Source organism: Chlorocebus sabaeus, chromosome 25, assembly GCF_047675955.1.
Source record: "Chlorocebus sabaeus isolate Y175 chromosome 25, mChlSab1.0.hap1, whole genome shotgun sequence".
Classification (NCBI taxonomy): Eukaryota; Metazoa; Chordata; class Mammalia; order Primates; family Cercopithecidae; genus Chlorocebus; species Chlorocebus sabaeus.
Genome location: NC_132928.1, coordinates 6,795,093 through 6,820,882, shown reverse-complemented (window position 1 = coordinate 6,820,882; position 25,790 = coordinate 6,795,093). Strand labels below are relative to the sequence as shown.

General features: G+C 37.1%; 2 protein-coding genes across 5 annotated transcripts in view; one reads left to right on the top strand and one right to left on the bottom strand.

The window, feature by feature from the left end:
- The window catches only part of MIA3 (MIA SH3 domain ER export factor 3), a 52,662-nt gene extending 30,802 nt beyond the window's left edge, over positions 1–21,860 (top strand). For 2 of the 4 annotated variants that reach the window (XM_007988372.3, XM_037985539.2), the window contains 23 exons: positions 82–213; positions 3,366–3,387; positions 4,836–4,924; positions 5,175–5,252; positions 5,334–5,444; positions 6,478–6,549; positions 6,729–6,833; positions 7,509–7,631; positions 7,734–7,845; positions 8,769–8,824; positions 8,915–9,005; positions 9,181–9,319; positions 14,192–14,293; positions 14,923–14,983; positions 15,092–15,127; positions 15,203–15,270; positions 15,374–15,474; positions 15,643–15,780; positions 17,522–17,590; positions 17,725–17,804; positions 17,929–18,000; positions 19,468–19,618; positions 21,018–21,860. In XM_007988372.3, coding sequence (XP_007986563.3) covers positions 82–213; positions 3,366–3,387; positions 4,836–4,924; positions 5,175–5,252; positions 5,334–5,444; positions 6,478–6,549; positions 6,729–6,833; positions 7,509–7,631; positions 7,734–7,845; positions 8,769–8,824; positions 8,915–9,005; positions 9,181–9,319; positions 14,192–14,293; positions 14,923–14,983; positions 15,092–15,127; positions 15,203–15,270; positions 15,374–15,474; positions 15,643–15,780; positions 17,522–17,590; positions 17,725–17,804; positions 17,929–18,000; positions 19,468–19,618; positions 21,018–21,328 — 2,319 coding nt within the window. In that variant the 3' untranslated portion in view covers positions 21,329–21,860. The remainder of the gene's footprint in view (positions 1–81; positions 214–3,365; positions 3,388–4,835; positions 4,925–5,174; positions 5,253–5,333; positions 5,445–6,477; positions 6,550–6,728; positions 6,834–7,508; positions 7,632–7,733; positions 7,846–8,768; positions 8,825–8,914; positions 9,006–9,180; positions 9,320–14,191; positions 14,294–14,922; positions 14,984–15,091; positions 15,128–15,202; positions 15,271–15,373; positions 15,475–15,642; positions 15,781–17,521; positions 17,591–17,724; positions 17,805–17,928; positions 18,001–19,467; positions 19,619–21,017) is intronic. The other 2 variants (XM_007988373.3, XM_037985540.2) reach the window with 1 other exon arrangement.
- Positions 21,861–23,688: 1,828 nt separating this feature from the next.
- AIDA (axin interactor, dorsalization associated) overlaps positions 23,689–25,790 on the bottom strand; it is a 42,171-nt gene continuing 40,069 nt past the window's right edge. Inside the window, exon 10 of the mRNA XM_007988369.2 lies at positions 23,689–25,674. Within this exon, the coding sequence (XP_007986560.1) occupies positions 25,578–25,674 (97 nt within the window). The 3' untranslated portion in view covers positions 23,689–25,577. The remainder of the gene's footprint in view (positions 25,675–25,790) is intronic.

The window sequence follows — 25,790 nt, the reverse complement described above, 5'->3', positions numbered from 1 at the left end:
ATTTCTGTGAATGAATCTTTGTGACTGCTTTATGGTAAGCTTCTTTAAGGTTTCTCATTATTTCTAACATGCCCATTTCAGCTAGTTGCTACATTGCCTGATGATGTTCAGCCTGGGCCTGATTTTTATGGATTGCCATGGAAACCTGTACTTATCACTGCCTTCTTGGGAATTGTTTCGTTTGCCGTTTTCTTCTGGAGAACTGTCCTTGTTGTGAGTAAATTAATGCATGCTTTAACTCATAAATTCAAGTATGGTTTTATAATCACAGCCCTTTTATTTCTTTTTCAGTTTCTAATGTGAACAGATATTAATGCTTTTAATTCAAGCTAATCTTGTACAATAATTTAGTATAATTTTTGTGTTGGTAGATTCTTAAGTGGATAAGACAACACGTATAATCTCAATGGGAAAACTTCAGTTTATATGTCCCTTATATCAAAATCTAAATATTAAGAATTAGGTGGGTCTTTATTTCAACTCACAAAGGAAAAAAAGAAAGAATTAGGTAGGACATATGTACACTGTTAGAACTAGGAATTCTTAGAGCCATCCTGAAAAATAGTTTCATGATGTCTATCATAAGCCTTAAAAATGGTTATATCCTTTTATATTGTATTAATAACATGTCTAGTAATCAATCCTAAAGAAATAACCAGTCGGCCAGACACAGTAGTTTAACGCCTGTAATCTCAGCACTTTGGGAGTCCGAGGCAGGCGGATCACTTGAGGCCAGGAGTTTGAGACCAGCCGAGCCAACATAATGAAACCCCATCTCTACTAAAAATACAAAAATTAGTGAGGTGTTGTGGCACATGCCTGTAATCCCAGCTACTCGGGATGCTGAGGCAGAGAATCGCTTGAACCTGGGAGGCGGAGGCTGCAGTGAGCCGAAATGCGTCGCTGCACTCGAGCCTGGGTGACAGAGTGAGACTCCTCCATCTCAAAAAAAAAAAAAAAAAGAAAGAAATAACCGATCATGCGTTAAATATCTTACATGGCCAGGTGTGGTGGCTCACACCTGTAATACCAGCACTTTGGGAGGCAGAAGCAGGTGGATCACATAAGGCCAGGAGTTCGAGACCAGCCTGGCCAACAAGATGAAACCCCTTCTCTACTAAAAATACAAAAATTAGCCAGGGGTGATGGCGAGAGCCTGTAATCCCAGCTACTCAGGAGGCTGAGGCAGGAGAATCGCTTGAAACGGGGAGGCAGATCATGCCACTGCACTCTAGCCTAGGTGGCAAAATGAGACTCTTGTCTCAAAAAAAAAGTTTTAAATATCTTACATAAGAGCATTCAGCAGAACAGTATTTATTAGAGTGAAAATTTGAACACAACCTACTGTGATTCACAGTGGGAAAGTTGTTAAATTATTGTATGTTCATATAATGGGATATTAGGCTGCTTGATATAATTCAAAGACATAGGGGCACAACAAATACTCACAATTTAACATGAAGTAGAAGAAAAGTAGAAACCAAGACTTTAAGGTATAAACTGTATATTACAGCAGCATACACACAGAAAATAAATGCTGCAAGGAAACACAACAAAATGATAAAAATTCTTATATCTAGGAGATGAGGTAAGTTTTCAGTTTTTTAAAAATGTGTATTTCCCAGATTTTCTGATTTGATCATGTACTGTTTTACTCAGAAAATATCTTTTTATTTGTAAATACAAATTATATCCTGTGTAAAGACACACCATTAATTTTTTTATCTGCTGTGCAGAATTTGTCTTTCAGACTTAAACATATGTATGTATAAGTGTGTATACTCATACTTGTACATACTTATGATTATACTATGTAGCATTCGGCTTCATAGTTATTTAACATAATTGGGAGAAGATTATTTTGTGTAAATGAACTTTGCAGATGAAAAGCTTCCTATTGAAACTTCACAGTTAAAATGGCCAAAATTATTGTGTGCCAATCTTCTAAAACTGAGTAGTCTTTTTCTGATTTCATAATTATATCACATATATCATCATTAATAAATTTTCTCTGCTTTCACAATTGATTGTAAAATTACTTAAAAAGAAGGGTCTTTTCTCCTGTGAGGCCTTCTCTAACCTCGTGGTGCTTTTTCTCAGATAAAAAGGGAGAATCAAAGGGTAAATGGAAGGGGAAAAGGTGAAAACATTTTACATTTCCCTCTCGTTTCTCCTATTTGTTAATAAAAAAAATTCTGACGCCATTTTCATTTTTTAGAAAGTTGTATAGGCTCTGTGTCCTAACTGTCGTTCCTCAGCACTTGACTTTTGGAACCTTGGTCTCTACTTGCCTGTTAGTTTGGGTAAAATGGAGCAGAGGAAGTTAACTCTCATTAGCAAGGCCGTGACATTAGAGGGATAGTAATTTCTTTCCGTGTTGGAATTTTCTGAATGCATATTCCTATAACAATGGTATTATAAGTGAGATTTAAATACTGTAATTATTATGTATGCAGTATATTAATTACTGTATACAGTAATACAGTATATTATGTAAACAGTGTATTTGCTGAGATTATGGATGATTTGTGGACTGGTGTTAGCATCTCATCAACATAATATTTGAAAGGGAAAATATATTCTGGGTTGCAAAGAAATTTGGTAATATTCTTTTTAAAAAATTAGTTACTGCTTATATTTTTTTGTCCTATAATTTAGTGCTGTCTTTAGGGGATGATTTGGGTTTTGCCCTTTCAGGAAGATGATAGTTGTCATTTCTCTTGTTGCTTATGCATTTTCCTCTAGCAGTCTTCCCTTCCCTGTCAGGTTTATGAGCACTGTTTTTAGTGGTCTAGGAAAATCGAATGATCTAGTTTAGTATTAATAGAATTATTTTTAAATTCAGCTACTAGTCAATTTTGAATAGGATTTCTGAGATGTTTTCTGGTGAGCAAAAGAGGTGTGTGTCTTAGTACGAAGATCATACCTTTAATTTTGTTTCCTCAGAGTGTTTTTGAGTAGTCATTGTTTTTAGATATCATTCTGGCTATTTGGAGTTGTCAAATAAATAAAATGAATAAATAAAATGTTAATATATTTATTACAAAAATATTAGCCATTTCTGTTATTCAAGCTAAGTGCTCATTTCATAAAACTGGTGCTCATTTAGATATATAAACGTCTCTTTAGCTGCAGAGTAAGGTATTTACCTTAGTGCTGTATCTGTCAGACTACAGCATATCACTACTGGTAATGTTTGAAATGCTTTTTAACCTTTTTAAATTTTTTTCATCTTGTGGATTCATGCTAAACCAAACTATTATTAAATTCTCATTTGGTTACAATTCTGACAGTTGTATTGGAAACTATGTACATCTGTTAATAAAATGTTTGACATCAAATTTAATTTTATTTTTCTTTTCTAGGTGAAGAGTAGAGTATATCAAGGTAAATCTTTTGGCTTATTTTGTACTATTCCCTCTGTATTGTTGTTTGATATGGGTTTTATATATAAGTAGTTTTAGTGACTTCTGATATCTGACTGACTTATAGCTTCTGAAAACTTGACTATTCCTAGGTTGCCAGGTTGGATGATAGAGGAAATGGTGATGCTACCAACTGAGATAGGAGATGAAGAGGAACAAATTACGGGAGTAGGGAGAAGATAATTAATTTGAGGCAGACTGACCTTAAATGTTGATGTAGTACCAATTTATTCCATGTGACCAGTGTTTCTTTGCTAATGATTTAGTCAGTACATTAAATATTTATTTAAGTAGATAATTTGAGGACTAGAAATGTAAATCAGCATGACTGCGTTTTCTGTTTCTCTTTGCAAATGACATATTTGAAGTGATGCCATTTTCTGAGAAGAAAGATGCTTCATGCAGGGAGGAATACTGAGCTATAACATTTTACTGTATTTCCTATCTTGGAAATAAATTAGACTCTCATTGAAATAAAGGTTCTTATTATATTTTTCTTTAATTATAACAGTATTTTTACATCCTTATTCTTGTTAGCAGATTGCTTTTTGTATTAATCTGTTTTCACACTGCTATAAAGAAATACCCAAGGCCAGGTGTGGTGGTTCACGCCTGTAATCCCAACACTTTGGGAGGCCAAAGCAGGAGGATTGCTTGAGCTCAGGAGTTCGAGACCAGCCTGGGCAACATGGGGAAACTCCGTCTCTATTTAGAAAAAATACAAAAGTTAGCTGGGTGTGGTGACACACACCTGTAGTCCCAGCTACTCAAGATGCTGTGGCAGGAGAATTGCTTGAGCTTGGGAGGTGGAGTTTGCAGTGAGCTGAGATTGTACCACTGAACTCCAGCCTGGGCAACAGAGCAAGACCCTGTCTCAAAAAAAGAAATACCTGAAACTGGGTAATTTATAAGAAGTTTAATTAGCTCATGTTTCTGCAGGCTATAGGAAGTATAGCGGCATCTGCTTCTGAGGAGGCCTCAGGGAGCTTTTACTCATAGCAGAAGGCAAAGCGAGAGCAGGCCGTCTTACTTGGTGGGAGCAGGAGTGAGAGAGAGTTAGCGGGGAGTTGCCGCATACTTTTAAACAACCAGATTCCACAAGAACTCAGTCACCATCATAGAATAGCACCACAGGGATGGTGATAAACCACTTGTGAGAAATCTACCCCGTGATCCAATCACCTTCCACCAGGCCCCACCTGAACACTGGGGACACTGGGGGCTATAATTTGACATGAGATTTGGTGGAGACACAGACCCAAACCATATCACTTTTTAAAACTATAATAGTTATGCTAAGAAGTTCTTTTTCCTGATAGTGCCAGATAACATGTCTTTGCTGCTGATCCATTGGGTAATTCAGTTTCATTTAGTGATCATAATAACTTCATTATTTTTTTCTTTTTTCAGTCACGGAACAGCAAATTTCTGAGAAGTTGAAGATTATCATGAAAGAAAATACAGAACTTGTACAAAAATTGTCAAATTATGAACAGAAGGTATAGTTATTCTTTTGGTTTTTTTTTCCATGGTCCCAGCTTGAATTATTTTCACCTATCTTATAGTTCAGTTACTATGGTATTTTAAAATAATATTTATTATGCCATTAATTCCTATAAACCATCCAGATCTTAAGCAGTCATATGTGTAAAGTACTGTTCTCCTCTGTAAGAGGTCAGTCACTTGAAATTGAGTTCTGGTAGCACTATACTTTGTATTTCTGGATTCTGAATGCTTTATTTTATGTAGATCAAGGAATCAAAGAAACATGTTCAGGAAACCAGGAAACAAAATATGATTCTCTCTGATGAAGCAATTAAATTTAAGGTAAAAAATTATTTTGAGGATTACATTTTAAAACAAAAGTATAAGTAATGACTATAACTAACCTTAATATCTTTTTTGTAGGATAAAATCAAGACACTTGAAAAAAATAATGAAATTCTGGGTGACGCAGCTAAAAATCTTCGTGTTATGTTAGAGTCAGAGAGAGAACAGAATGTCAAGAATCAGGACTTGGTAAGAGTTTTGCTGCTAAGTGTTACTAACAGTTTGGGTTTTGAACTCTTTTGTAGATTGAGTTGAACTCTTTATTTTCCTTGCTGTTACGTGAAGTAAGAGTGCGAGTCAGGGAAGTTGAACCTACTTCTGTCCATTTTTGTGGAATTTTAAATACTTACACAAGAAGTTATTCTTATGGGCCTAGGAAGTATTTTGGTTTTCAACCCTAGGTAATTGTCATATTGCTTGGCTCTGCCCTCTGAAACATGTGGAACAACTAGGAAACAACAGTCCTTGTGTTTTATTTTGTTTTGTTTTGCAAAGTTTTTTTTTTTTTTTGCTGTAAACATTTTACTTTATTAATAGAATACTTTTAGAATGACCTAAAAGTTGCAAAGATAGTAGAGAGTGTACCCATAAATCCCACACCCTATTAATCTTGATGACCTCACTGAGGTAGTATTACCACATTTCTTCACTGTAAAATTACTTTTTTTTTTTTTTTAACTTTTTGCATTATTTGTACCCTTTGGAAGGAAGTTACTAACACAGCCCACAGTGAAAAAGGGTTATGCTGTGTCCCCTTGAGGAGCCAGAATCTTCATAAATTATCTAGAATTCTTCTGTATGGGTGATCTGTCTATTTTCACTCCAGTCCTACCATTTTTAATTTAGGCAAGAGCATTTTTAAAGTACCTTGGGGATTTTTTTTCTCTTGCTACAAGAAAAAAAAGTCGCATTGATTTGAACTGGTTTACTTAAAAGTTTTTTCAGTTTCTCTTATTTCACCTTTTAGTCTGGTCATCTACCACATTTTATTCTAACCAGGAAGGTTGTGTATGCCATGAAATATTTATGCCTTCGATTATTTTCCCTTACCTCTTTAAGTTCTTGATTTTTCCCTAGGGCAAAACTGAAACACCTGCTTTTACCTGAAACATAGGGGATGGCTCTAGGACATACTTTGTTGATGTTTCTTCTTTTCAGTACATATCCCAGTGTTTCTACTGAAATCCTAATATACATTTTGTGTTCTGTTTTTACATGGCAGATATCAGAAAACAAGAAATCTATAGAGAAGTTAAAGGATGCTATTTCAATGAATGCCTCAGAATTTTCAGAGGTAAAGCTGACTATAATTCCTGCAGGATATTAATACTATATTATAGTTTGATTGCAGAGCAAAAGTTTGATGTGTGCTAAAATGTGCAAAAAATGAAAACTACATGATGTTGGGCTGGGAAAGTAACTTTTTTTGATTTTCTTTGGAATTAATTCACTAATAGGAGTGTTTTGCATTAGGTTCAGATTGCACTTAATGAAGCTAAGCTTAGTGAAGAGAAGGTGAAGTCTGAATGCCATCGGGTTCAAGAAGAAAATGCTAGGCTTAAGAAGAAAAAAGAGCAGGTAAAGGAAAGTGCGTGTCCTAGGTCATGTAAAATAGAGAACCCAGTATCATACCTCATGAATGCCTTTTCTCAGATCTATTTTAAGGTAATATATGTGCAGGATTCTGTTCTTAGATATGCAAAGTTTAAAGTATGCTTCCAAAATTGAGTGTAGGTATACATTCTCTATCTGTTCTGGATTTTCTGTTCTGTACAATTTATTTTGGCTATCAGAGTGTGTAGTCTTGTTTTGGCAAACACCAATTGCTGTTAACTTGAGTAGCCTCCAGTGGGTAATAGATTGGCTTTTTAGACCTAAGAGTTAGATATTTTATAACCCTCCTTTGAGTAGTTACTGCTTCACTAGCCAAGGGAAGGTTACATGAGCAGGAGTCTGGACTTGGGAGATAGCAGGATGAACCCTTCTGTTCCTTCTGGAAGTGAATTATTTGAATTGGCTACCATTTTCTGAAGGATGCAATAAACGAGATCCAGTTTCCTTGACAGCTCTGATGTTCTCACTGTAGCTCTGAGGGTTGGGACCACTCTCTCCTCCCGCTTAACTAAGGTCTTAGCACATAGTGATAGGCCAAGGAGCGGCATGGCTCCTTATTTCCCTGTCTCATTCACTTGGTCCTAATGTCTCCAGTACAAAAGCCCTAACCTGTGGGAATCTTGTGTTTTAACTTTTCAGTTGCAGCAGGAAATCGAAGACTGGAGTAAATTACATGCTGAGCTCAGTGAGCAAATCAAATCATTTGAGAAGTCTCAGAAAGATTTGGAAGTAGCTCTTACTCACAAGGATGATAATATTAATGTAAGTACGTTCTCATGAATACAAGCTTAATTCTTGTGAATTATCATGAAATCTGTAGAATTAAATGGAAAGACTCTTAATGCCCTTTTACTTCTTTTCTAGGCTTTGACTAATTGCATTACACAGTTGAATCGGTTAGAGTGTGAATCTGAATCTGAGGGTCAAAATAAAGATGGAAATGATTCAGATGAATTAGCAAATGGAGAAGTGGGAGGTAAGATCAGTCCCAAGGAGGATGGACCCGTTTTGCCTTCCTGTCTTTAAGTGCACCAGTGCTACTTTTCACCTGGCTGAATTTCCTCTTAAGCTTTCGAGTTGTAAACACGTATCATTGGATTTGAATGTATGTCTGCTTGCATTGCGCAGAGGTGGATTGCTAGGGTGTGGTGTAGCAATAAACATGCAGTGAACACTGACTTTGTTTTTACATTGAGACTAGAAGGGTGCATGGGAGCTGCACTGGTCATGTCTTACACCTCTAAGTATTGAACACATACAGTAGTAGAAACTTATTTCTCAGTTTCATGAAGATAACATGTTAAAACTTGTCATCTCAGTAGCTGTGTGGTTTTAAGGCCCACAACTGTTTTAAGAGTACTGAGGTGGTTGGAGGCATAAACTGACTAAGGCCATGAAAGAAAACCACAACTGGTTTTGAGAGTGCCGAGGTAGTTGGATCCATAAACTAAGGCCATGAGAGTGGAGGCTATAGGGTAGCAGTGTTTACTGATGAGGACAGTGTTTCTAGATGCCCTCTCTCAAGTTGGATATTGCTTGTGTAGTGGGTGTTTAAACCACACCTGGTAGCAGATTCTGGAGGAGAATAGGAGGGAATGTTTCTGAATAAGACACTAAGCCCAGATGGAGGTAGATATGAGAGAGAAGAAAGAGCTTTTATCTCACATGTTTCTTCTTGCTCAAGAATGGCATGTATAACATGTTTATGTACAAATGGGAATTCACTTTTTCAGTCTTAAGTTTGCAGTTCTCTTAAAAGTCAGTCTAACCCTGTTCTGTTTTTGTTTGTTCTTTAAATGTTTGAACATGACAATGGTTTGGTTTTGGGTAAATCAAGAAAATATGGATTTAAAAAGCAAAGGAAGAAAAAGCAATGAAAGAAATCCTTTTGTTTTTTAGGTGACCAGAATGAGAAGATGAAAAATCAGATTAAGCAGATGATGGACGTCTCTCGGGTATAATCCTTTTTAGAGTCCCATAATTACCTGTGAATGCTTTTGCTATGCCTCACTTTTATGAATACTTCTCTCTTCTGCAATTTTTAGACACAGACTGCAATATCGGTAGTTGAAGAGGATCTAAAACTTTTACAACTTAAGCTAAGAGCCTCCGTGTCCACTAAATGTAACCTGGAAGGTAGGTTGCTTCTTGAGAAGAAATTGCTATATCTTGGAAAGATACAAAATTGCATTAGAAAGATAAAGAGCAGCTTCCTGCTTTCATTCGTCTCATTTCTCTCAGCACCAGCCCCCAACCAAGTTCTCAAGTTCTTGTGCACACACATAAAACTCCCATGTTTTATCCTTTACAGACCAGATAAAGAAATTGGAAGATGACTGCAACTCACTACAAGCTGCCAAAGCTGGACTGGAAGATGAATGCAAAACCCTGAGGCAGAAAGTGGAGATTCTGAATGAACTCTATCAGCAGAAGGAGATGGCTTTGCAAAAGTAAGACTGTCATCATTTCCTGTGAACTGTATTGTCATGTGACTAAATAAATGTGTACTAATACAGATACTGTTATCATTTTTTAGGATTATTTATACTTTTTTACATCTGTAATTAGTATAAATTTGTCTTTCTTTCTTTCTGCTTTGTTTCTCATAAGCTGCATTTTTCTTTCCTTTCTAACCAGTAGTCAGAAACTGTTGCCTGTAGCTCCCTGAAGGGGGAGCAGTGTGCTCGTGCCCACAGGTGCTGCTGTGGAGTGCTTCTCTTTGGAAGATCTAGCCATGCCTTGTCTGTGGCTCCACCACTTGTTTCACTTTCCTTTCTTTGTGGTCAATTATGTAATTTCCTTTAAAAAGTCTGAGTGATTTTGTATGACATGTGTTTTACTAGAATAAAAACTTCAAAAAAGGAAAATTTACTTATTGCAGGTACATTTAGTTTTGGACTTCACAGAGTCAAATATTCAAACTCAATATAATTGTGGCAAAGATATTAGGAGTTTTGAATATAAAACTATTTGGCGTGTATATTTAGATATTAATCCTCTGAAATACATGTCTCAAATTTTGAGCGAGGCACCTTTTGAAAGCTGTATTTTTATAGTTCAAGTTTTTTCTCCACAAAAACATCTGAATTCTCTAAAAATAGGTTATCTGTGGCAGTTGCTATTTGTGTTTGCTCTTATCTTTTATTCTTTGGTATATATGGCAGTGTGTGAGAAGGCCTCTCTTGCTAAGCAAATTTAACTTTTTAAAATGCTTAGACTGCTGGTGCTGTATGCCATTAAATATTGAAACTATGCCATTAATGTTTTCTCTAATTCTTTGCTCACCAAGCAGCCAGTTTAGATTTTCCAGGTTTTGTTCAGGCCAGCTCTAAATGCCTGTTCTGCTTCAGAGTGACATTCCCCATTTCATTACTTTTTAAAAACAAACACTTCTCTGCCTCCAATAGTAATGTGAATTACTTAAATGGCAACTGTTTTTCTTCATTATACAGTTAACCCATTGATGTGGCAGTATTTTACTCAACTTCCCCAACATTCATTCAGTCTCCTTGTCTGGTTTGTACTCTGCTGTCTACCCCTAAAGTCACTGTGTTAGTTCAGGCCCTTGTCATCTTTTATGCCAGTCCCTAGCTAATCACGTATCTCCAGTCTTTCCTTTCCTTTCCTGTCCTGTCCTGTCCTGTCCTGTCCTTTCCTTGTTTTCTTTCTGACGGAGTCTCACTCTGTCACCCAGGCTGGAGTGCAGTGGCACAGTCTCGGCTCACTGCAAGCTCCGTCTCCCAGATTCATGCCATTCTCTTGCCTCAGCCTTCCAAGTAGCTGGGACTACAGGCGCCCATCACCACGCCCAGCTAATTTTTTTTGTATTTTTAGTAGACATGGGGTTTCACCCATGTTAGCCAGGATGATCTCGATCTCCTGACCTCGTGATCCGCCCGCTTTAGCCTCCCAAAGTGCTAGGATTACAGGTGTGAGCCACTGCGCTCGGCCCCCCATCTCCAGTCTTTCTTATACAGCTTCTTCCCAGTTCCGATTGTCTATATAGTTGCTAGAGTAAACTTTTTAAAATACAAGTCTGTCCATGTCATTATGTGCTTAAAATCTATCAAGGATGCTCCATTCCCTTCAGGGTGAATTCCAGACTCCTTAACAGGTAGAGGCCACTTTCCCCTCAGCTAGTCCTGAGCTGCCTCTCCAGGTGCATTTCCTGTAGTTTCTTCTGATGCTTCTTGAACTGCAGACTCTGAACCGTTCCTCCATGCCACTCTAAACCTCTTTGTCTTTATGTATGTTGTTTTCTCTGTAGTAAAAATGTCCTTTATTGTTTCTGCCTGGCAGTCTCCTACCTACTCAAATGTTTATGCTCCTAAAAGTCTTTTTTGGAGTGAGTTGTAGCATAAATAAATAAGTAGCCATAGAGACCGAGTACTCATTTGCTTCTTAAATATAATTCCTAAATATGTGTTTGAGTTTAAATCTACATATTGGTATCTGCTCTCTATTTGATGGCCTGTTCTGTGTTCCTTTTTTCATTTTTTTGAATTGTTAGAGTATTTTAAATGATTCTGCTCTTCTCTATTTAAGCTTGGTGGTTACAAGTTGTTCTACTTGTCCTCTTGTTAAAGGCCACAGCATGTATCCTGGACTTATTAAAAAGTCTGACATAGTATAGTTACCTCTTTCTTAATAGAGGAGTTACCTCTTTCTGGGCTTTAACTTCCTCCTGATTTAGATGCTATTGTGGTCATGTATTTTAATGGTCTGTGTAGCTCAAACTCCACAAAATGTTTTGTCTTTTACAGCGCTAACCTGCTGATACTCAATTTACACACCTATTTATAGTTCCTGTCATCCTTCATTTTCCTACATCTTCAGTCTTCCATTTGGGATCACGTTCATTCTACTTGAAGAATATACTTTAATGCAGGTTCAGTGAGTTTACTTTTGTGTGGAAGTGTCTTTATTTTGACTCTGTTTTAAAAGGATCTTTCTGCTGGTTATGGAATTTTGATAGTTGTTTAATTTTCGCGCTTTAAAGATAACCAATTATCTTCTGGTTTTAAAATTTCTTTGAGGAATCTATTATCATTCTTATTTTCTCTTTTCTCTTTTTTCAAATGTATTATGCCTGCCCTAGCTGCCTTTAGTCATTTTTCTTTTTGGTTTTTCAGCAGTTTTCCTGGGAGGTGGCTACATGTAGGATTTTGTCATCACCCCTCCACCGCTACCCCCCTGCTTTTTCTTTTGCATTTATACTGCTTGAGGTTGTAAACATCTCTTGAATTTGGGGACTCTTTTTTCACATATCAATTCTATCTCATTCTCACTTGTCCTGATAATCCAATTAAACATACTAGGATCTCCCACTCCTACCCCTCACCCAGTGCCTCCTACATTCTGAATTTGCTTCATTCTGGTTGCTTTCTTCTGACCTATCTTCCAATGTGCTAAAATCTCACCTCAGTTGTCTAATCTGCTAAAATCATTGAGTTCTTTTTGGTTTCACTATTTTTCACTTTTATAGTTTCTAATCCTCTGCTGAAATGTGTAATCTTGACTTGTACTTCCTTCAATATGTAAGGCACAATTGTTTTAAAATCTATGTGGTAATCCTATCATGTGGATCCCTTATGAGTGTGTTTCTCTGGTCTTTTAGATTGTGATCACATTGTCTTGTCTTGTGGAATGCCTGGTTGGTTTTGATGGAGTGGTGAACTGTCGGGGAAATTTGAGGTCTAAGATGATGTTATCGTCCTACAGAAAATATATGAGATTACCTTTAGTGGGTGGTCATTACTTTATTCCAGTTAGCAATTAAAATCATTCAAAAACGGCTTAATCCCTTTAAAGGACATTGTATTTATTGCCCGTTCAGTACTCCAAGTGTGCAGCTCTTTTCTGGTCTCAACCCAAAGCCTAGGGCTTTTACTAGGGGTCCTTCTCATTGGCAGTCCTGAACTCCACTTCTTGTTTCTCTGAACCCCGGGATCTGTTGAAAGTTCTTTTCAACCTTCTTATATGTCTGCATTGTCTTCAATGCACGGATGAACCTGGGGGAAAATGGCTTAAGATGCCAGGCTTACTTATAATTCTGTGTTTTTTCCTACTGGATTTCCTTCACTGCCTTATTAGCTTTCTGATGCCTTAAAGCACATTCTTTATATTTTTGTCCATATGTTCTTATTTTCAGTGTTTGCAGACTAACTCATCCATTATTGGAAACAAAATTCTCTTGAATCTTTCTTCAAGACTTGTTTTTTCCACATCCCTTCCTAAGCCAGAGTCAGAGAGGGATTGTTCTGTTCTTATGTGCACCTTTTACACATTCAACTGTGAGCCCCTTTAGTGCAGAGGTGGTACTTACCATACCCATGCCTTTATCTTAGCCTCTTACAAGGTAACTAGTATATTATAGCCACTCATGAAATATTTGCTGAAGTATTGAATGAGCAGTTGTAAAAGAGTACATAAACTTCTTTCTCTTTAGTGTTAATAACCCTTTTTACTATTTTACTATAGCTTCTCTATTTTTGTTTCCAATTTGTAGAAAATTTTCAAGTACCTTTTGCATCAGAACTATAAGTAAAGAAATACAAGGGTAACTACAGGTAGCACTTTTAAACCATTAAACGTTGCTGCCTTTACAATCTGTGTTATAGTTGGCTGACCTCTTGAGCTTGAAGGTTGTCAGGTTAAAACCAGTTTCCAGTACATGGCACCCTGATTACGGGACAGTTTGGATTCTTTTTCTGTTCAACAGACATTGCCGATACTCAGATTTGTCTCTCTGCTTAATCATGATTCCATTGAAATAGGTAGGAAAGCTCCATGTCTGTAGTGTGAAAATGTTCTGGGGTTAATTGTACAGTTAAGGACATGTTCTAAAAAGCTCTTTCATTGGCTGTCTTTATCGTGGTACCATTCTTGGATTGAGAAAGAGCCCATAAGAAAATTAATTAGTGGTCTTTCCATGGCTAGAAATAAGAGAAGTAATTATCTCCTGCATTATCCTAATAAGCTTAACTGTGTTAGGTTGATCAGTCCTGGCTTTCTACATTGAAGAAAAGTGCGCATTCATCATTTCAACACAACAGTCTTTCCCATGGGACACATAGTGCTTTTTACATTTGTATTATTTACTAATGAGGAGAGAATTATGAGACATTAGAAAATGCAGGTGATGTATCAACAGGCCATACTTTGATTTTTATCCTGAAGAACAGTTTGAGTTCCTTCCTATGACTTTGTATAATCTATGCATTTTTAAGAATAGGATAGGAAGTGAGATTTTATTAGAGTATTCAGACAGAATGCCAGGAGGAAAAGAGAAACACTTCCACTGACAACCAGTTTTATCTTAGGAAACTGAGTCAAGAAGAGTATGAACGACAAGAAAGAGAGCACAGGCTGTCAGCTGCAGATGAAAAGGCAGTTTCAGCTGCAGAGGAAGTAAAAACTTACAAGTAAGTTCACCTTCTAAAGAGGGTATCAGTGGCTAATGAAACTAGTGTTGGCTTTTTTTATTAGCACCAAAGCACAAATAAATGGTTAGAGGACATGAATACATCAGTTCACAAAAAAGAAAAACTATATTTTAAGTTAACAAATGGAAAAATATTAACAAATAGCCAGTGTTGGCAAAACTGTAAGGGAACTTGATTCATGCAAACAGTTCTGGGGGTCGGGGGGCGTGGGGGCAGTTTGTTGTATGTGTCAAAAGCCATTAAAGTGATTTTGCCATTTGATAGACCCAGTAGTCCTAACTTTGGGAAATTTTTTTATAATATAATTAAAGGATGAAAAAAGGTTTATAGTGGAAGATATTAATAATAGGATTATTTGAGAACATATTTAGGAACAGTTAAAGAAATTTTAATTTATCAACTCAGAATCTCCAGCTGTTAAAGGAAATTATGTATCATTAGTTTTCATCATATTGTACTTTTGTTATAACCAACCATGTAAAATATGCTTTATATTTCTGGATAAGCTGTATTAGGGTACAGTTGTTAGGGTAAAGGTTAACATAGTCAGATGGTTTGGGTTTTTATTTGGTTGTGCTTTAAATGATAAAACCAAGTGTAATTCTTAGGCGGAGAATTGAAGAAATGGAGGATGAATTACAGAAGACAGAGCGGTCATTTAAAAACCAGGTAATAATTCTAGTGCCCTACTATATAGTGCCCGGAATTCTTTGATAACTACTACAGGCTATTATAATGAATCTGTAAGCATATTTTGTGATGTATTATCTTTTTCAGATCGCTACCCATGAGAAGAAAGCTCATGAAAACTGGGTAAGATTTGTTTTTTCTTTACCTTATTTTGTGCCTAGTCTCCCACAGCTGAATTTGGATATTTTTCTTCAATAGCTCAAAGCTCGTGCTGCAGAAAGAGCTATAGCTGAAGAGAAAAGGGAAGCTGCCAACTTGAGACACAAGTATGTGATTTTGATGCCTGTATTTTCAGTGTGTGATGTCTTAAGGAATTGGTTTCTGTTTCATATTTAAGTCTGTCTTAAATATTCTTTCTCTATATTCAAGATTATTAGAATTAACACAAAAGATGGCAATGCTGCAAGAAGAACCTGTGATTGTAAAACCAATGCCAGGAAGACCAAATACACAAAACCCTCCACGGAGAGGTAAGGGAGCACCTTGTAAAGGGCAGCAATCTGTTTTTTGATGTAAAATGTACATACGTGACTTTTTGTTTCTGTGTGCAATGGTATGGTACCCTAGGAATAATCCCAAGAACTGAGTAAAGGAAAAAAGTCTGTCTTAAAATGTTAACACGACGCTGTCATCTTTAGGTCCTCTGAGCCAGAATGGCTCTTTTGGCCCATCCCCTGTGAGTGGTGGAGAATGCTCCCCTCCATTGACAGTGGAGCCACCCGTGAGACCTCTCTCTGCTACGCTCAGTCGAAGAGATATGCCTAGAAGTGAATTTGGTGAGCATTCACGTGTTTCCTTGCAATACTCTTTTGGGTGGTTTTTTTCCCTTTTATTTGAGAATTCTAATGCAAACACTTTAGAATTCGGGTCTGTCCAGTATAGAAAAGAAAATTTCTTACTTTGTCTTGGCGGATTCAACTGCAAGTATTCAACTGAAATATTTTGCTTTAGAACAGAAGGCATTTATTATTTTCCTTTATTGTTTTGTTTCTTATTTTTTTACTCTGAAGTATAAGCTTTTATCTTTCATTTAAAGTTCTGTGGGATTCCTCTCCCAAATACAGCTGACACTTGAACAACACAAGTTTGATCTGTGCAGGTCCACTTCTATGCAGATTTTTTTCAAAAAATATCTTGGGAAATTTTTTGGAGCTTTGCAATAATTTGAAAGAACTTGCAGATGAACCACATAGCCTAGAAATATAAAAAAATTTAAGAAAAATTTATGTATGTCGTGAATGCATAAAATGTATGTAAATACTAGTCTATTTTATCATATACTATTGTAAAATATACAAAGATCTATTTTTAAAAGTTAAAATTTATCAAAACTTGCACAAGCACAGATGTACCTGATACCATTCACAATTGGGAAAAAATAAACATATGTAAAGATGCAGTTTTAAATCATAAATGCATAAGATTAGCTGTAGTACATACTGTACTACTGTAATAATTTCATAACCACCTCCTGTTGCTACTACAGTGAGCTCAAGTGTTGTGAGTATCTGCTTAAAACACCATGTGATGTTAATCTCCATGTGGGCAGTTCATCTTTCCAGTAAATTGTGTATCACAGTAAACATAATCTCTCATGGTTCTTGTGTATTTTTCACGTTTAGTGCAATACCATAAACTTGAATAACACCATGGGACCCATATAAAATGCCACTAGTGATGCTGGAAGTATTCTCCAGAAGCAGAGTCATGACACTACTAGAGAAAGTTGAATTGCTTTGATATATACCATAGATTGGAGTGTGCAGTAGCAGTTATCAGTCATTTCAGTCAGATGATTCAACTTGTAAACAGACCATCTACATGTACAGTACAAATACAATACAGTGCTATAAATACATTTCCTCTTATGATTTCAATAACATTTTCTTGAGCTTGCTTTATTAAAGTAAGAATACAGTATACAATATATATACAGAATATGTATTAACTGTTTATGTTATTGGTAAGGCTTCTGGTCAATAGTAGGCTATTTATTAGTAGGTAGGTTTTAGGGAGTCAAAAGTTACACGTGGATTTTTGACTGCGCAGAGGATCAGCACACTTAACCCCTGCATTGTTCAAGAGTCAACTGTATTATAAAGTAGCCTTAATAACTTTATGCGGCATACATGTTTCCACTTCTCATTACTATAGTATGAAACGCTGTTAAGTCTATTTTGAATCCTAAATATGTCTATAATACTCGGTAAGATACAGAAGTCAGATTACATATACACTGAACAAAAATCACCATGTAGAATACAATACATGGAAGTCTGTAGCTTGAAGTGTAGAACCAGAGCCATTAATGTGCAGGATTTATTGTTCTTTCAGTGCAAGGCAGTTTTTATTTTAATTCTTTAAGTCCGTGCATAAATTGTAAGTGATTTCCCTTCATAAGGATTGGGAGACCCATTTTTAATATTGCTTTCCAGATAGACTTGAACCCTGACCTGTCCACAATTGATTATTTCTTCCAAAAAATACATATAAGGGCTCTGTTATTTCTTTCTCAAGGATCAGTGGACGGGCCTCTACCTCATCCTCGATGGTCAGCTGAGGCATCTGGGAAACCCTCTCCTTCTGGTAAGGGAGCAAGAGTGTTCAAAGAGTCTAAAACCATGCAGGAAGTGGGCAGAGGAATTTTTTTTTTTTTTAAATCCTCCTTACAGAGTACACAAGTCAGGGTAAGTCTAAATCAGTTCTCTGGTCTTTAACAGATCCAGGATCTGGTACAGCTGCCATGATGAACAGCAGCTCAAGAGGCTCTTCCCCTAACAGGGTAATCGATGAAGGCAAGGTAAATGCACCCATTTTGAATAGTTAGTTATTTCAGGACATTTAGCTTTTCCTACAACTCTGTCTTTGCCTCATCTCCTATTTGTGTGTTCTACCTGTACTATCTCATTTATTTTTTAAAAAAGCAAACTGTTCTGCAAGAGCCTGAAGTCCCCTCAGTTCCCAGCATTACATCTTTGGCTGAGCGTCCAGTAGCAGTAAGTACTTAGAAGTGTGGACTGAACTGGGCTATAAGTTGCATGGCAATATTGATCTTACTTTTATCCTTGACTTGGGAGTGTTGCTGAAATCTGATGGATTCATTGGCCTTTTCTCCTCTCTCCTGTTTGGTTAGACATTTAACCTGTGTAGAGCATCTGCTGTAACTGTAATTAACTTAAACAAAAGTGAAAAGTCCCCACTCTTGTGTGTTTCAGTGTTTAATGCTATTAGGCAAAGTAAATTCATTGTAAATTGTGTAATTCATTACTATGTCTTCATTTGGAAGTGTGGTATTTAAGAATACCTCCAATTGTATACTAGGCAAACCCTATTTTGAATGATCTGAAATTACAGATCGATAACAGAAGAATGTTTGCTGGAAGTGAAATACTGAATAGTGAAAGTCTATAATTACCCATTGAGCCAGTTCCCAGCAGTGTCCTTAAACAGTGTTCACATAAGTATATTCTCTTGTAACTTGTGTAGCTGTTATGGCTAGTAAGTCCTCTGATCATACCTCACCGTGATTCTCTACATTGAAATTAAAATAAGTTTAATGATTGAGAGTTTCCAACCCACTTTCCCATAGGAAATGATTAATCAGTATCTCATAGTAGACAGTATTACTAGTGAATGAAGGTAGATAGAGCTGTGCCTGTGTAATTTGTATACATAACATTGTTTCTCTTGGAAAATACTTCCAAGTTCCAGCAGAGGACTCCAGGAATACACATCTCTTGAGAAATGTTTTTATCCAAGGGCAGCTTGGATAAGACCCAAGACCCCTTTGAAGTAGGAGACTTCAAAGAGTGTAGAGGCTGTTTTGTGAGACAGGAGAAGCAGAGGTGGAAAGAACGTGGCCTTGGAGTCAAACCTGGCATTGAATTCCAGCCAGCCTCTTACATGCGGTGTGACCGTCAGCAAATCTAATACTCTCTGTGCCTGTGTTCCTGCATATTTAGAACAAGATGGTCCTATTAGAGATTTAGAGATGTGATAATTCGAGTTAATATATGTAAGGCCTACAGAAGGTACTCTGAATAATCACTATTACATGGTAGAGAATGGATTTTTCATTCCCATTCATTCTCTGCATCCATAATATGGAAATTACTCTGATGGGAGGGATGTGCAGAGGGAGTGACTGCCTTAGAAATAGACGTATGAATGGCATAACTTCTATATTAGTCAGGAATGACCTCCATTTATAACCTGTGCGTTCCCTTCCATTTGCAGATGTAAGCAATAATATGATTATAGCAAGTGTTCACTCCTGCGGCGTACTTTTAACCTTTCTAAGCTATCAGTGGTAACAAATGAGAGGGGTAGAGTTTTTTGCACTAATTCTGCTCTTCGGACAAATGCCTGATATCTGCTTCATTGGGTTTTAGTTTTTACTGGTGTTGGTGCTTTTGTCTGTCATACCAGAGTATTTCAAAACTTCAATTGCTCCTACTCTGCAGGTTAATATGGCTCCAAAAGGGCCCCCTCCTTTCTCAGGAGTCCCTCTCATGAGCACCCCTATAGGAGGCCCTATACCACCACCCATTCGATATGGACCACCACCTCAGCTCTGCGGACCTTTCGGGCCTCGGCCACTTCCTCCACCCTTTGGTAAGATGATCTGAACAGTAGTGATTGACTTGTAAAGCACATTCATCTCCCTCTATCCCTTGCTAATACAACTGTAATTGCAGGGCTTTGCAATGCAGTGATGAAGCTGATTGAGTACATTGTTAACTTTTCCCCAAGTTTCTTAGGACACAAAGGGTGCTGCATAATCTCCTGTGATTAGATGGGCAATAATTGTCTGTAATAGAACAAGGAAAGGGGCTATTCATAAAAAGCCAGAAATATTAAGCACGTTTATTGAACATTTGTGGCTGTGTACTAGGCTCTGCAATGGATAGCAAGGTAGATAAAATATATCCCCTAATTAAGATGTCTTGTAGGTCACAAATATACACACTCTACAACATAAAGCTTCTAATCACCCATAATGGAAGCATAAGCAGTAGGTCACAGGATATTAGGGAAAGATGCAAACCCTCAGTTCTCACCTTGGGAATACAAAGGAAGGAGATATGAAAGAGAAGGTAGAATTTAACAGCTATCTAATGAATGCTGCTGAATTTAATTAGATGCAGCTGGAAGGCCTTTTTCAGCAGGGCAAGCACCTTAATTTTTAAGGCATTATTAGCTCCATCTTGAGCTACTGCATAATTTTTTTTTTTTTTTTTTTTGAGATGGAGTCTCGCTTGTTGCCCAGGCTGGAGTGTGGTGGCACGATCTCTGCTCACTGCAAGCTCCGCCATTCTCCTGCCTCAGCCTCCCAAGTAGCTGCGACTACAGGCGCCCGCCACCACACCCGGCTAATTTTTTGTATTTTTAGTAGAGACGGGGTTTCACCGTGTTAGCCAGGATGGTCTCGATCTCCTGACGTCGTGATATGCCCGCCTCGGCCTCCCAAAGTGTACTGCATAAATTTGTAACTGATACACAGTAGTTAATGGAATTTATCAAAATTTTTATTGTAATGAAGCCATATTTAGTCTGTCTTCTTGGTATGGTGGAGTGCAAATCTATCTCTTTTTAAGATAAAGATGATAGGCCAGGCACAGTGGCTCACGCTTGTAATCCCAGCACTTTATGAATCCCACCATTCATTAGATGAGGCTGAGGCGGGTGGATCCCTTGAGTCTAGGAGTTTGAGACCAGCGTGGGCAACATGGTGAAACCGCCATCTCTACAAAAAATACAAAAATTAGCTGGGAGTGGTGGCATCCATCTGTAGTCCCAGCTACTCGGGAGTCTGAGGTGGGAGGATCGATTGTGTCCAGGAGATTGAGGCTGCAGTGAGCCATGGTCACTCCACTACACTCCAGTCCAGGTGACAGGCAAAACTCTGCCTCCAAAAAAAAAGAAAGGATGACAGACCGTATTAACATACCTGGCATTATCTTAATTTAGATATGTTCCTAGGAATTTACTAGAAATAATTTTTGTTTTCCAGGCCCTGGTATGCGTCCACCACTAGGCTTAAGAGAATTTGCACCAGGCGTTCCACCAGGAAAACGGGACCTGCCTCTCCACCCTCGGGAATTTTTACCTGGACACACACCATTTAGACCTTTAGGTCCACTTGGCCCAAGAGAGTACTTTATTCCTGGTGCCCGATTACCACCCCCAACCCATGGTCCCCAGGATTACCCACCACCACCTGCTGCAAGAGACTTACCGCCATCAGGCTCTAGAGATGATCCTCCTCCTGCCTCTCAGAGCACTAGCCAGGACTGTTCACAGGCTTTAAAACAGAGCCCATAACTATGACCTCTGACGTTTCGTTGGAGAGAAAGTGTACTGTGCATTATTCATTACAGTAAAAGATTTCATTGGCTTCAAAATCCAAAAGTTGATTTTAAAAGGTTTGTTGTTAGAACTACGCTGCCTTGGCAGTGTGCATTTTTGAGCCAAACAATTCAGAAATGTCATTTCTTCCCTAAATGAGACACCTTTTAAGCTAGAGCGTCCTTACAACTTTGAAATGTGCAATAAAGAATACCTGTGTTTTAGCTAATGTAGCATATGCAATTGCTAAATGATTTAGAATGTCATGAAAAATATGAACATTTCCTGTGGAAATGCTTTAAGAACATGTATTTCCATTATCCTATTTTTAGTGTACACCAGCTGAATACGGAGCAATGGTGTTTATAAGCTTTTTTTTTTTTTTAAAACTATCTGGTCACAAAGACTGTTACGCTAAAAATGTTTACTAAAAGATCACTAAACTTCATCTCCCCTCTTGCTGAAGTTCTTTGTAGTAACAGCTCATAAAAATTTGTTATTAATATTTCCCAAGTGTCTGTTGATTCATTGGACTGTTAATGAGGCTTGTGCGATTTGGGGAACATGTACACTCAGGCTCCCAGAACTGAAGATGGTGGCTGGTGGCACACTTCCGGCTGCTACCCCGTCACCTGTGAACTCTACAAGTGATGTCTTTTCATTTCAAAGAAGTTTATGTCCCACTTGTATAGCATTCACATGCTTTCTTTACGATCCTCATTGTCTATTTAGAATGGTTTTCTGAGAGTGAGTTTACATTAGTAGCAAGTTGTTTGACCTGATGTTCTATTGCTTTTACCATTCCTGTAGAAAAAAGGTACACAACAGAAAAATGAAAATGATGTGTCATGGCCATAAAAGTACAGAAATCTTTAAAAATTTTTAAATGTACAGTCTCGTCTTTCCCATTCCTTGCCACTGATTTTTGAGGAATATAATAAAAAGATTGGAAGAGTATAATGCCATGAGAAAGAATGATTTAGGACTATGAGGCTTACAACATGCCCTAGGTCAGCAATCAAGGGTTGAAATCAGTTTTTTTTAAGGGAGGAAGAGGGGGGGCGACAGGTGTTATTCCAAAATTAATATTTAAACATTGGTGCTTTTGTTTAAAAATCAGTAACTAACCATCTGGAATTGCAGCATACTTAAAGTCTTATCCATTACTACACTGTGCCTTTAAAACAATGTTTCTTTAAATACTCTACAGCATTTCTAAGAACTAACTTCAGACATTTTAATTACAGTAATAATAGCACTCCTTTTAAGGAGTTTAAGATCTAGACTAAAACTAAAATCATAAAAGGCTGATACTTTTGTTTGCTGCTAGGTTACATTCTTCCATTCATTGAAGTCCTATGATGTAATATTTCTGAAACCTAGTGTATGTCTTGTCACTGTTGTGATGTTTAATTGATTAAGAATATCTTGTAAAAAGGAGTAAAAGCTTCAATGTGGAACAATTTTCTCTTTATACTAAACAACTGAAGATAGATAGTTTAAAAAGATAAGGACTTTGAAAGAAGGCAACTCTGTCAAAGTTCATAAGGAATATATAAATTCTTCAGGAAAAGAGAATTCAATCTATATGTCCTCCCATTTAATATCAAGAATAGAAGAAATTAAGAGGAAAACTCCACAGAAGAGCATAGGCCACTTTTAGCCATGTAAAATAAGATTAAGTCACAAATACAATTTTTGAATTTACCTGTCAGTCTCTTTAGGACACAAAACAATGCTGAAATTAATATAATTTCTAATTTTAAATGTCATTTAAGTGTAGATTATGCCATCTAGGAAGGTAAGTAGAAAAGGTAAATTAAATCTATTTTTAAAATTCAAAATTAGAGTATTTTTCCCCTCTAAAGCCTTTTTTGGTGATGATTCTGTATCTGACATAATTGAGAAACTGGCAAGCTGTGGAGATTCCAGTGTAGCTTCTCTGAGAAGTTGTGAGCCAGTCCATAACTGCTTCCTCTCACATCCATCTGATTGCACCATTTCTGCAGCAAACCCCAAAGCAGGGCGCCAAAACGCAGATGGCATAGGGAGTATGTCAAATCACTTTTCCATCTCCAAAGTTTCATCTATTTCGGAAGTCATCTCCAACTAATTGTGTCTGGATTTAGTTGCTAAAATTGTCTTATTTATGAAGCAGCAATATTCAGCCTGAAGGCATTTCTGCTATGGTTGTAGTGACATCGTCAATGGCTGATTTTTTTCATTGGAAAGTAAGTAATTTGTGGGATGTAGTATATTCTGTGTCAACTGCAAGACAATCACTCATTTTCTCATTATATTCAAGTCCGAATTAAAGTTAAGCTAATCACACAGTGTTCAATTTAAGCTTCTTTAATGTTGATGAAAGGTATTTGTAGTTCATATAAACCATACTTATGTGAAGGATAGCAGATGCTTCATATAAATTATCACTTTGATATACATATCTTACGGTTTATGAGAAAAGAGAAAAAATAATACATCGGTTTTGCTACATTTTAATCGTTTTTTTTAAGGGATTGTTTTTTAGGTCTTGTCAGCAACATCAAACAAAAGGTACTGAGTACTCCACAGGGTACAGAGTGCTGCCAAGCACCTTAGAAAAATTACATGACACGGAGAAAATGCGCTTCTTGCTCCTTGAAGAGCTTACAGTCTAGGGATTTGACAACTCACAGTCTTAGGAACTGAGTGAACAATAAAGTAAGGCAAATTCTTCATCCCTTAGAGCTATTGTGGACTGACTCATTTTAGAATTTGGAATTAATCCAATCAAGATGAGAGACAAGACTAAATTTGGCCGAGAATTCGTTCAGGCTCACACAGTTTTTATTAACATCCGTCTAGTAAACAGAATGGACATAACAGACAACTGAAAGTAAAGACTAGATCTCTTGAAGTGCAAGGGCTAAAACAACTTAATTGTGGTTACTTATTTTAAAAAGCAAACATACTGAATGGTATGACTAGGGTGATTACACTAGTTTAAAAATAGGCCAGGTACTGACACTGCATTCCCCTCATGCATTGCTCATTTAAAATAGTGAATATTAAAATATGTGGGCTTTACATCTAACCCACAGAAAGCCCACCACAAATGTTCTGTGTATCAAATATCCACCTCATGTGTACTATGAAAGTTTTATTTATGCCCCATTAAGTCAAAAGTAAATAGTCAAATCATAGTAAGCTAATGACCTGCATATTTTCATATGGATGAATGTCAGTATATCTAAATAGGAAATAAATGGCAATCCTATCTACCTATATAAAAAAAATAGAATATCTTTCCAGATTTTGCATACTCCTCACTATAAGAAGAGGTATGCGGGTTTTAAGGTTTCACAATCAGTTGTCAGAAAAACAGCAGTTATGCCTGCAGTATCTCGTTAGCATCTGACTCAATTATTTTTAGATTACATGTTTAGAAGACATTGTAAACCCATCTAAAAATCTGTAATTACTTTGAGATGGTTCCAATGTTAACCCTAGAATCATCATCAGAAAGAGTAACAACGTGATGTAGAAGAACAGCTAATCAACATGACTAAAAATATGCTCATTTTCAGAAAAACAATCTGGTCATCTGGAAACAATCACAGCTACAACCTAGGGAACACTCCCATATGGGATACTGATCTGGCCAAGGCACACTTTCTAAGCAGGAAAACTATCAGATCAGGGTGAATTTAGGCCACTTCAGAGGAGCTGCCTATAAACATCCAGACAGACCTTCTTAGGCCGCAGAACTGGTCCAATTCCTCTTAAAGCAGTTTGACACTACCCTACCCACATCAACCCAAAGCTTGAAGTTAAGTCAAAAGAGCATACTGGAGCAAAAGTGAACAGATGTGTAAACTCTAGCACATTCTTATTGCTGTATTAAGTCTGAAGATGAGCACATCCTACCCACAACAGTATTGTTCCAGGAAGCAGGGTAGGAGTAGTGGTAAATTAGAAAATAGACTATTAATTGCACAATTAATAGAAAAGTAAAAACATGTTTCAAAATCTGCAATAAACCTGTATCCAAAGGAGTCCTATATGTCAGTGATGTGCTGGACTTTGAATTCTGTGGTACAGCTTTGCACTGGACTCCCTCTGGCCTACTGGTCTGGGTACGGCTTGCTTCCTGCCTGTTGAAGGGTGAATACGCTACACAGAGCTATGATGGTTTCTACTGAGTGGTAAAATTCACAGAAGTTCCAGGTTCATCATGTCAGGATCATTCCTTGTGCAAAGTTTGATGTAGATGAAGATAAAGTGGTTTCTTGGTCAATAATTGTAATTTCTTTCTTTTAAAGTCAGTGGGTTTCTTGTATCTGTAATCACAACAGAAGGATGATTGTTTAAAACACTTTGATAACTGAACTCTTCCAAGGTTAAATACTGGATATGGGGGATTTAGAAGAAATATATACTAGTCACCATCAAATTA